The 11,888-nt window shown below is 44.7% G+C and overlaps 1 protein-coding gene across 1 annotated transcript; it reads left to right on the top strand.

The window, feature by feature from the left end:
* Positions 1 to 2,723: 2,723 nt before the first annotated feature.
* On the top strand, positions 2,724 to 11,410 carry TXN (thioredoxin). The gene is made up of 5 exons (XM_027710298.2): positions 2,724 to 2,865; positions 8,058 to 8,162; positions 8,847 to 8,906; positions 9,704 to 9,769; positions 11,174 to 11,410. The coding sequence occupies exons 1-5, from the start codon at positions 2,842 to 2,844 to the stop codon at positions 11,234 to 11,236; spliced, it is 318 nt and encodes a 105-aa protein (XP_027566099.1). The 5' UTR covers positions 2,724 to 2,841; the 3' UTR covers positions 11,237 to 11,410.
* The last annotated feature ends 478 nt before the right edge of the window (positions 11,411 to 11,888 follow it).

Raw genomic sequence — 11,888 nt, 5'->3', positions numbered from 1 at the left:
TAATTCTCTTGAGGGCACCTAAATTTAGACCCACAACTTCCTCTTCCACAGTCCTTCCACACATCCAAGGAGTACAGCAATATAAACTTATTTATTTGGCATGGGGTGGGGGGCACAAGCATTCATCTACGTTTCCAGAACTTCTGCAAGATAAACTATCTACAGACTGATTTTTGAAGCTTTTATTGCATTTCTACTCTGTCCCTCCTCAGGCCACATTCTCTGACTTTAAGAAGCAAGCAAACCCATGTTCCTGAAGGCCAAAGACGTGTCTTCAAGTACTTCCTGATTCCCTTTGGATTTGTCAAGAGCTATCCATTGGCCACCATCCTATCAAGTGACTCCTGGGTATGACACAGCATATAGCAACTTGTGTAATTTCCTACTTCCCCACAGTCAACTTGTGTACTTTTAACAGCCACCGTGTGGCGACTTTGGGGAGAGAAATATGTTGCATTTATGGCCGTGAGGGAAGTGGGTGGGAGTGAGGGCACATGAGAAGCTGAGGCCCCCGTGGTTGAGTTTCTGTGTGTGTGGGACAGCTACAGCATTGTTGAGCTAAATAATGAGGCATTCCGCAGTTTATAAGAAGGAAAAAAAAAGACGAAAATAGGATGTGTTTTCTGGGTGGGTAAATTTTTTTTCCCCATCCAGAGGATCCACATTCCTCTGTATCATTTTTATTATGCACTGTCATGATAGTAATTACTACAGTCTAAGAATCAAGCATAGATCACATACATTATATTACTGTCCAGTTATTTTAGGCATTCATAGAACAATCCAACAGCAACATTTTAGACTTCAAACTGCTGTATGTCTAAGTACTTGATTAGAAGCACAGCAGGAGGAAAATGCCACAGATAGGATCTGAGGAGAGGGGGGCACCTCTCCTCATAGTTCAAAAAGGGTTTACCCACCCACATTCACCTACAGAATGCTGCAGTAAGAATTTATTATCTGGGTGGGTTGTTTCCTGCCTTTGCTTGCACTGGCTTCTGCAAAAGCCACATGACGCTAGACTGAGCTGGGGCATTCTGGAGCTGGATTTTGAAGGTAGTCTGGGCTTCTGTATCATTTTATCCTGCTGGGTAGCAGGTGGCAAAGCAAGATGCCTTGGCTCATGAGGTTTTCCTGCTTTCCCTTGAGCCAGTAGCCACAGCTGCACCTTCTCAAAACCACACATGGCACATGTACTAGCTGCCTCTGTCTGCCACAGGGCACATGGACACAAGAGCAGCAGGGAGCAGCTGGAAGAAAACCCAAAAGCTGGCAGAAGCCACAAAGCCCTCACAGTGCTGCTTCTCACCCACAGACATTTTAGCCACCAAAGAAAAAAGGGGACGCTCACGGCATCAAATAGGCGGGGGAAGAAGCAGAGAGAGCAGCACCGGAAATGCTTCAGGTAGGCAAAACCAGGTCTGGAAACGGCTAGGTGGGAGTGCAACTAAAGTTGCACCCAAAAAGCAGTGAGAAGAGCAAAGGGGATGCAACTACAGGGCCAGAAAAGAGCCTAGTGGTTCTGCAGCTGTAGTAAGCTACACATTTAGTATACTTGCAAAATACAAGCTGACTTATTTCAGCGTCCACCATAAACAAAGTAATATATCAAGGCACGTCCTGTTGAGATGGGTTGATACCTGTATCAAGCTAAACTGTCTTTTGTGTTCTTTTTATTGAAGAAGCATGTTTTTTATTCAAGACCTACACTAAGTCTTTCCATCCTCTACTCATGTGCATCCCAGAGCAAACCTTCCACAGGCTGGTAACCTGCAGAAACACCCCATTCGTCACACACCTGGTACCAAGTAACCCAAACCCTAATATCACCTACTCCAAAATGAAATCCTACCAGCCCAAGGGAAGGAAGGAAGGACTGCGGCAGCCCTGTTTTGCACTCGTGCAGTCTGTGCGGGCAGTGGTGCACCAGCATGTGGTAGAACAAAGGGTATCTCCAAAACAGAGAGAAATAAACTAGGTAAATGGGAATTTAACGTTTCACGACAGAGTCCCCTCGGCAGGGAAAGCTGAGCTGTTTCTGTGAGGACTCTTTACGCTCCTGGCAGAGTCCCTCCAAGAGGGAAACTCCGAGAGATGCTCAGTGTCTCGGCTGGATTCCAGTGTTTACCCGGGCAGGCACCGCTCGTGTCGCTGAGCCCTCTGCGCTGCAGAAAGCCCGCATCCCACAGGGAAACGGCGCCGCTCCGTGCCTTCGGCAGTGGGAAGGAAAAACAAGAAGGGAAAAAAAGGAGAAAGACAACTTGTTCCCGTGCCTAACTCCTGCCTTCCCGCTCCGCAACAGCCCTGCCGGGCCCCCACTGTGGGCACCGCCCGCCTCCCTCCTTCCCGTAAGGCGAGCGGGGCGCCGCGCCAGACAGCCTGGCCCGAGGGGGGGCAGGGGGAGCCGAGCACTTCCTGCTCATCGTTACACAGCACTTTTCCAGCCTCCACAGGCTCTCCTCTCTGCTGCCGCTGCCGCTGCTGCCTCTCCCAGGCAGCCAGCAGAGATGCACTCCCCACTCCCTGCCGGGGCTCCGCCGGGCGGGAAGGCGGGCGGAGTTGGGCCCGTGCCCTCCGCCAGCTCCCCCCCACCGTGGGGCCCGTCCCGCTCCCCCATCCCGGGGATCCCTCGGCGCCATGGGGCGGGGAGGGGGGAGCGGGGAGGGAGGCGAGGGCCGGCGCGGCGCATGCGCGGCGCGACACCGGGCATATAAGGGGCAGCCGGGGCGGCGCGGGAGTAGAGCTGGGGCGGCCTGAGCGCGGCGGGAGCACACGGAGAGCCGGCACGGAGCCTTGGCCACTTGCCTTTAAGCCAGCGACCCTCCTTCCCCAGCCGTCACCATGGTGAAGAGCGTGGGCAGCCTGGTGAGTCCGATGGGCGAGGCGGCCACGTCCTTTCGCCGTGAGAGAGGAGCGTGGTGGGGCGAGCATCACCTTCCCGGCGGGAGGGTGAGCGGGGCGGGAGCGCTGCCGGGGGCAGCTCGCCGAGCGGGGGACCCCGTTCTCCTGCCCTGGGCTCCCGAGAGGCCTTGGCCTGCGGGAGATGGCAGTGAAAGCGCGTGTGCCGCCCGGGCAGGCGGAGCGCACTCGGCGGGAAAGCGGGGAAATCGCGGCGGGGGGCTCGGTCAGACCACAGGGAGGGGTCAAATAACTGCGCGACCCGAGGCTTCAGGGAATCGGAAAGAGGAGGGAGATGATGCAATTCCACACTACGACAGGTTTGTCGCTCACCGTCCTTTAAAATCTTAACGAAAAGGTTCTGTTTTTCAAGCGGGTAACGGGTACAACAGCAACAGAAGGAGAGGACGTAGTCTTAAGCTGTACCAGGGGAGGTTTAGGTTGGACATTAAGAGGAATTTCTTCACAGAAAGGGTGATTAGACACTGGAGTAGGCTGCCCAGGGAGGTGGTGGAGTCACCATCGCTTGGAGGTGTTTAAGGAAAGTGGACGTAGCCCTTAGTGCCGTGGTCTAGTTAACAAGGTGGTGTTGGGTCATAGGTTGAACTCGATGATCTCAGAGATCTTTTCCAACCTAATTGTTTCTGTGATACAGTACCCTAATTCAGAAGTCCCGGCTTGCCTTATGTACTGCTAGTGTGTAGGGGACCAGGCGACCTTCTAGTAGAGATTGGCCTAAATTCTTATGTGTTTCCGGGTAGGAGTTCAAGGAAAACATGAATCCAGTTTTCTTGACTTGAAAGGACCTGCTAGAGCCCATTCCCGTACTCAAAAAACAGGAGTTGCTGCTATGAGAAGTATTTCCCTTGCTATGGTGCTGTCTGACGTTTTTAGTATGCTAATGCAGCACGTCACTGTTTAAATGGTTCTGTGAATAAAAATACGTCTGTGGCTCTGAGATACAGAATAGTAATAAAGCCTAAACCAACACATGGAGAATGCTGTGCTGGTGATGAAATAGCATGTGGTCTTGTGCACAGCAGCTGATGTGGTTGATGGACAACAATAGAGTATTTGTTAGCTCTAACTTATGAACCCAAGTCTCAAAAAATATTCTTCATGAAAACTTTGTGAACTCTTCATTTCAGGAAAAGTCTTGTTGGACTAATCTTGCATTTTGAACTTGAACTTTGGTTGATGTGTCAGTTTAATCTCATTTTGAGGTGTCTGTAAGTGATGCTGTTTGGCTTGTTAGTCGTCTAGGCTGTGCTCTTCTACAGTCAGTTCCATTCATAAATGAAAAGCATGTCAAACCTCCCCCACTGGACTCTGAAGGTGTTAACATCTTACACATGAATATACAAACTAAGACTTGTGACCCCAGCTCAAAAACCTGTGCACAAAGGAAGCTCCTTAAGATAAATGACATGCCTCATAATTCAGGTCCTGGAGATGGAATGGTATGTGAACTCAACCTGAAATTGTTGTTCTGGCTCACACCTTTCCCCCCTTTTCTTTTCTCTGTTTATGGAGGTACAGGAGGGGCAAACTTTGAGTAAGGTTGGAGGTTTTTGTTATAGGCAGGAACAGCTTAAAAATGGCAAGTCAATAAACTTGGCTTTGGAGGAAGAACCTGCTCTAAATTAATTAGGTTTCCACTGTCCTCTTAGCTATGATCATTGATTAATAGTCTGCTGTAGTTTAAAGCACAGTTTTGTTGCTCATCCATGGAGAGTGCAGATTCAACAGTCATGCTGACAACAAGGTTTTAACATCAGCATCACATAGAGTATTCAAGTACAGTGCAGCTGGGATTTCTGGATTAATTCTGGCTTTCAGTAAAGCAGGTTTGTATTCTTCTCTGATACAAAGGGGAAAACCCGTTCTTCTGCTATCTGCAAGAGCTTCTGTTAGTGATGTCTGTAAAGCAGTGTGGATGTGACAGATAGCTAGATGTGGCCCCTTTCCCTACACACCTCTTCAGAAACTGACTAGCTTCTACAGAATGGCTACTTTCAGGGTGGTCCCTCTGTAGTACCTGCTAGTGCACAAGAGCTGCACTTGGGTTGGTTTGTATGTATCATTGAGATGTGTGAGTACTCTAACTTGTAAGGGGGTTTGCCTGTGGGACATAATGCCTCTTACAGCAGAAGCTAATGGGGTGTATAAACTTAAAAAGCTGATGCTGCCAAAGCTTTCCTCTTTGTACTAGATGCCTCTCTTGTTATTTAAATTAAAGGAAATACTGAAAACTTGCAGCTTCAGCTACAGGTGATAGTTCGAGACGTCATATCTGCTAGAGTGTTCAGGCAGTTGAACTTTCAGTCTGTTTATGCTAGCTTCTGTATTTACAAAAAAACCCTGCTGAATTATATAGTAACCAGTCAGCTGATGACTAGGTTAATCCGGGTTCAAGGGTGACTTAATATGAGTTAAAAAGAACGTTTATAACTAAGTTTTAATCAAATCTGCCAGATAGCGTGGACCTATTTTACCTATTGCTGACAGCAGGAGACTCCTTTCAGCACCATCTGTAGCCACTAGCCTCCATTTGGAGGCATTACCTGGTGCTGGGAATCTCTGATGCACTAGAGGCTTTCATTATTAGAGCTTTTTCTCTTGCTTGGCCCTTGGCAACAGATGCCTGCTACCAACATGTTTGCTGAATGCAGCATGTGCCTTTCTGCTGGAGGACAATACAAGCCAATGAGGTCTTGTCTATGCACAGGGAGGTTGTAGGAAGAAAAATAAAGGCAAAACTGACCAGCTGGCTAGCTGAGGTTTCCCCCAGCAAGGGGGAGAAATTGCTGGTTAACAAAGCTCTAAGATCCTCTAATAGTGTGACAAAATGGTCTCATGGTGGGAGGTTCCTCTTCTGGTTACAGATTATTTGGTTTTTCATATGAAAACTTGTAACTTCACAGTTAACACAAAAGACAACTATAGAAGTCAGTTGGACAGGTCAAACAGCTTCTTTGCCCCTCTACTGTGTTCTTTTCTCCAGGGAAATTAAGTTCTCTGGCAAAACCTCCAGAACGTCTCACTAGTTTTAATATCTTTTTAACTTGGAAGGGTAACGCCTTTGGACCCAGCATCTCTTTTCACTCCCACAGCAATTTTAGCTGATACTAGAGATGACTTGCAGGGTGACATCTGATTTGTAGTCAGGACCAGGTCACCAGTGGTGAATGGTGTGTGACTGACTGTAGTTATCATGCCCTCCCGCTTTTCCTGTGTTCTGTGCAGTGGCAAACCTGAGGTACATGGGCATATGAAGAACACATCCCAGTGCTGGGCTTCCTTTATCAGAATACAGTAATTATGTAGCTGATTAGAAGACTTAAGGGTTAAAAGAGGATGGTCTAACTGGCAGGTGTAGGAAGTGGAATCAGTAAAGAGCTGGTGATGTTACAGTGCAGAGGTGTGCGAAGCTATACCAAAAATCAGTAGTAGGATTTCAAGGCCAAAAGAGTGAGGTTTGATTGAGGACCTTATGGTGTAAGTAGCTGCGGGGAACAGCTACCATGGATTGCTGTATACAGGGACATTAAACACTGTTGGTGGGAATGGGATGCTTTTGGAATTGGGGCACAGGAATGTGTACTGTGTCAGTACAGGAGTGGGGTGATGTAGGGAGGCGGGAAAACTTAACTGTTCCCATTTCTTTCAGAATAAGAGTAGGTGGTGTGCAGTGTTACTACTGATCTTGTAGCAGAGTAGACTGTGACTGTCCAAGATGCAAGGATGGAAGAACCAACATCAATGGAGCCTGTGCCTCTGAAGAGAACTACATGGGGAGGGGAAAAGTCTGTTAACAGGGAGACATAATAATTCTATGTGAAGTTACAGGAAGTTGTGAAGATTTTCACATAGGATTGATTATATGTAAGAATGCTCATACAGGACCTCTGCTTGCTTGTTAAATATACTCATGTCCAGTCTGACCGCCTGCACTCTTGACTCCTCACCTGCATGGCATTCTATAATGGGAGGAATAGCCTACTAGAATCAAGTGTTGACTTATTGTGACTGATTGCAGAAGCTGATCTTAATTAATTAGCTCCTGCACTGCAAAACAAACTACTGTGTGTATCTGGGAGTAACCACATTGTTTTCAGTTAGCTGTTGCTGATAGAACTCCAGCGCCTTGATCTGTTAAGCTGGGGGAGTAAAGCAGCTGTCTTTTGTGTGCATAATCTGAAATGAAGTTTATATTAACAGCTCTCCTGAAGCTTGACTGCCATGAGAACAAAGCTGAAAATTGTTATGGTGGCTTGTAATTTCTTTGAAAAAGACACTGTCAGGAACTAGTTAATCAGCACTTTCTGCTTCTGCGTGAGATACTTGTTTGCCTCTTGATAGCATGCGAGTATTTATTGCTTTTAACATCTTTCATTTCTATTAAAAACATCCACTTTTTGACCAGAAAACATGAGTAATGGCATGTAATGATGCTGAATTCCAAGGAACTTTGTCCAGAAATGATTGGTCTGACTAAGTGCAACACACAGACTTGAAGACTCTGAATTAAGTATTGGGTGTTTACTTCTGTAGACTGTATGTGTAGCATTGCTTTAGCTAGTGATGTTACATGTGGGTTCACTTGGCAAAATAAATAAATGTCCTGTGAGATTGCTTTGGAAAACATGCTGTAGAATAAACCACTCAACATCATTTTAGTGTTAGCCGTTGATTGGAAAAAACATCAAACTGGAGGAGTGTACGAAGGTTTGTGTCTGTGTCCTTTTCAAATTCTGCAGAGGAAACTGTCTCAGAAGAAAATGGAAGTCTTCCTTCCAAGACAGAAATGAGAAAATGAATTATTAAAAACTGTAAGGATCACATTTTGGGGATAACACAGAGCTATCAGAGCTAAGCATTGTAACTAGAGAATTTCTAGCTTATGTTTACACAATTCAGTGAATTAGACTGAGCATTGTGGTAGTTTTCTAATTTAAGACTCATAAGATAGTGACTGATGCTAGCACTGATGAAAGCAATTCATACTGAAGCCCTTACATGATGGTACAAATAACCCAGTTAAGTGTTTAAAGAGCTACCATAATGTGTTAGGGCTGAGAGCTAGCAAGCATTGAGATCTACATCCTTTAGGAAAGGAAGGGGGAAATTATGTGTGGGTTTTTTTTGTTTGTTTGTAGACTGAATTTGAGGCGGAACTGAAATCTGCTGGCGAGAAGCTTATTGTAGTCGATTTCTCTGCTACATGGTGTGGACCATGCAAAATGATCAAGCCTTTTTTCCATGTGAGTAGTTCTTCTTTTTTTATTTCTGCATTAAATTGTATATAAATGTTTTTGTGTTGCTTGACAATAACACGGAGGAAAGTACCTTTTGCCACGTGTGATTGCCAGCGTTTTCTGGAAAAAGGGAGAAGTTGCAGAAGTATCTACTATTAAAACTATCAGCTTAAGTAGACTGACCTTCTTCAGTATAGCTGGGAGCTAAAGTGTGGTTTAGCTGTCCTAATGCTTACATGAATTTCAGATCCATAGGGACCTGCCAGTTGCATTGTCTCAAGAGTGAGATACAGAGAGGAAACAATACTTATCCTTCTGTACACAGTTATGAAATTACTCCAGCTGTGTTTAGGTGGCAGTCTCGTCTCCTGGTAAAGTGTAAGATAAGCTGTATCATCTTTTGGTGATCAGCTGAAGGCTGCAAGGGCAGGCTTTTCACCTGTGTCTTGGGATATTTGAGTCTTGGTGGGGAGTACGTTTGAAGAAGTCTCAACAGGCTACTCCAGAAAGAATCTGGAGCAGAAAAGAAATTTTTGCTCTGGTCAGTAAAACAGCTGCTTTATGGTAACAAGGCATATTTCAATGAGGGGTTAAGCAACACCAGCCTTACAATGTATATGACTGTGTCTTTTAAAAGAAAGCTTTCCTGGAACAGTGTAACTGCATAGTTTTTTATTTATTTCATTTTAGAGCTTGGGTGAGAAGTATGGCGATGTGGTGTTCATAGAAATTGATGTGGATGATGCCCAGGTAAGGTCTGGGGTGGTGCTGAGGGAGGACAGCTATGGAGTTCCACACAAGTGACAAAGGAGAACTCTTTTTATGATATCCTCACACATACTGAAACAAAACAAGAGATTACTTAAACTTAAAAATGAGACATAGGGCTTTTTTTTTTTTTTTTTTTTAAGAGAACACCTGAACAGAACAAACTGCCTTGGTTATCAGCACACTTGAAGTCCTATGGCATGTGTTAGATAACTTGGGAACACTGACCTTTTACTTTGGGAGGGAGTGTTAGTCTAAGGCCTTAAGCTGCTTTGATGCAATCTTCACTAAACCTACAGGTTCAGAACTGTCTGATGGTCTGTCTTGTCTTTCTGCTGGTCTTGGCACTGTTTCCTCTTTCATTAAAAATGAAATTAAATCTTGAATTAAGTGCAATAAAATGTCTGCTGTATTGCAGTTCCAGCAGTATCAAATATGGACTTGAAAAATGTCAGGTTAAAGCACAAGAGTTGCCATAGGGCTTTTGAGCCTTCCAAACAGTCACATCTGTTTTTGATGCAGAGGGCTGTTTTTCTCCAGAGTGTAGGTATAGGCAATGTGGTTTTGGTATTGCATGAATTAAATGTCAAAGAGGGGATCTTCCAGGTTTACCTCAAGGAGATGTTAGCACTGCACTAGTTTTGCTAGTGAGGGACTAATAGAAGTGCTTTTGTTTTATCTTGAGCAGTAATAGCTTTGCCCTATCACCTAAACAGAAGTAAGCTAGTGGATTTTTTAATTTAACATCCTTGAGAATATTGTTTTTTTGTCTCTTCCAGGATGTTGCTTCACACTGCGATGTGAAGTGCATGCCAACGTTCCAGTTCTACAAGAACGGAAAGAAGGTAGGTTCTTCTCTTTTGGAAAAGCAGCAGGCAAGCTAAGCACTTGAAAGAAGATTGGGAATAGTCTGCTGTCCCTTGATAATGTCTCTGGGGCACCACTAGCATTAAGACACTCCTGAAAGCAAGCAAGTTCATCTTAGCACCACATCAAACGTAACATGGGCCAGCAGCAGACTGGTGATCCACACTGTATTGTTTACAGGTAGTGAACTGAACTAGTGTTACAGGTCAAACTTACAGGCAGAGCTTCATTAGAGATGGTAGAGTGAGTGACATGCCTGCTGGTCTGTCTGCCTGGCACCCTGCTTTTTACTTCATAAGTATTTGTTCTCCAGTGTAGCTCCTATTCAAGCAGAGACATAACTACAGGTGCCTATGGAATCCCACCCAAACAAAAGTCTCTAACCTGGTTGAGCTTATATACAGCAAACAACTGTTTGGATTATTTCACATGGGGTCTGTGTAACTTGTGAAGTGAAGGTCCTGTCCCTGTCAGGGGACTGAGATCTCTTGTGCCTACTCTGCCAAGAGGTGGATGAGGTAGGATGCAGATCATGCTCTGACAGCGTAGTGCAGGGTAGTTTGAATAGCTCTCTGCCTGAACTCAAGAATTGTTGAGCTAAATGTGTTGTATTGGGGTTTTAGTTTGCCAAGTAAGAGAGACTTTTCCAAAGTAAAACAGCTCTTGGGTGTAAGTTCTATGGCTGAAGACAATGGAATTGCACCTTGGAAAGTGAATGTCAGATGTCGAGTAACTTTCAGTTTAATATGGGGCCAAGTTGTGACTAATTATGAGCCTTTGACAGTTCTCTTAGGGTGAACTTCCACAACTTCCTGATGTAGTTGGAAGAACTGAGATTAGTGTGACAGTCTGTGTGTGGCTTTTTTTTATTAAGCAAGCAGTTTCATGGTTTGTAGAGTAGTTCTGCTCTGTACCTCGAGCCCCTCTTGCTGCAGGAACACAGCTGCTGCTTTTGAGATGTGAATGTTGCCTTTCTCTTTTTGCCATGGAAGTTGCAAGGATAATTGTCACAGGAGAAGCCAGGCTCAGGGATAGATCATTTGGAACAGTACTTCCAGAATTTGATTGGTAGGGTCCTTGGCAGCACAAGGTAACTTTGAGCTACCTGTGATAAGTAGTGAGCTTCAGAGTCTCTTCCAGACTCTATTTGAGTCTTAGACAACATTGATTTAGGATCAGTGGTAGTCTGGAAGTGATTGTTCCAACTTTTGCATGAGTTGAATGGGAAATAGATGAACATCTGCAAAATACTCTCTGTTTCAAGGTTGGAAAAAATTTTAGTTGTAGCAAAGTTGAATAGATGTGTATGTGACTGGATGCTATGCAACTAAAGTTATGAAGCGTTGAATGCGACAGTTCTAAAAATCAGTCTCTCTTTGCAGGTGCAGGAGTTCTCTGGGGCCAATAAAGAGAAGCTGGAAGAGACCATTAAAAGTCTAGTCTGATCTCCAGCCATGGAGACAGTGAAGCATGACTGCTTCGGCTAAATTATAGCCTGTAACTTTTCTACTTTACAAAAAAAAAACCAAACTAAACAAGCTAGCTAGGTTAAGTGGTGGACATTCTCCTCTTGATCTATATAAATGAGTACAATAAAGTGTAAATTCTTCACTTTTGGATATTGCTGTGTGTTTCAATTAAAATGTGAGGGATTTCATAATATAAATAAGGTGCCACTTTTGCTGTGTTAAAGGAGTACTCTGGATACAAAGACTTTTGTCAAAGGCAACCTGGTCTGTTGCTGGGGGTGGAAAATTGTCTTGCATGAGATAGTAATGACAGTTGTTTTAGGTAGTCACCAGGCTATAATCTGGTTTACAAATAGAGAAATGCGAGTCAGAGAAAAAAGGGTGGTCACTGGGTGGAATAGGTTTTCTTTTGTTACCTGTTTTTAGTTAAAAGACTCTTAAAATTTTTCAAGCTTATTTCAGACTTCAAAGCTAAAACTTGTCTTTCCAGAGCATAATACCAATCTTACCATGGAAGTGCAAGGTAGGAGCTGCTGCCTTTATGCCTTTTCAGTTTTGCCTTGTCACTTCTGTACGTTCTGTATTATTAGTAACAAAGTGTGTTTAGTCTGAGTTGGGCTGCTTTGTT

This window comes from Pipra filicauda, unplaced genomic scaffold (assembly GCF_003945595.2).
Source record: "Pipra filicauda isolate LSUMZ 115617 unplaced genomic scaffold, ASM394559v2 scaffold71_size5581439_pilon, whole genome shotgun sequence".
Taxonomy (NCBI): Eukaryota; Metazoa; Chordata; class Aves; order Passeriformes; family Pipridae; genus Pipra; species Pipra filicauda.
Note: the sequence above shows the minus strand (reverse complement) of the source record. Positions and strands in the feature narration are given on the sequence as shown.

Coding starts and splice junctions, on each gene's coding strand:
- TXN (XM_027710298.2), top strand. CDS start 2,842: ATGGTGAAGAGCGTGGGCAGCCTG. Junction 8,163..8,846: donor TGATCAAGCCTTTTTTCCAT/GTGAGTAGTTCT, acceptor ATTTCATTTTAG/AGCTTGGGTGAGAAGTATGG. Junction 9,770..11,173: donor TCTACAAGAACGGAAAGAAG/GTAGGTTCTTCT, acceptor CTCTCTTTGCAG/GTGCAGGAGTTCTCTGGGGC.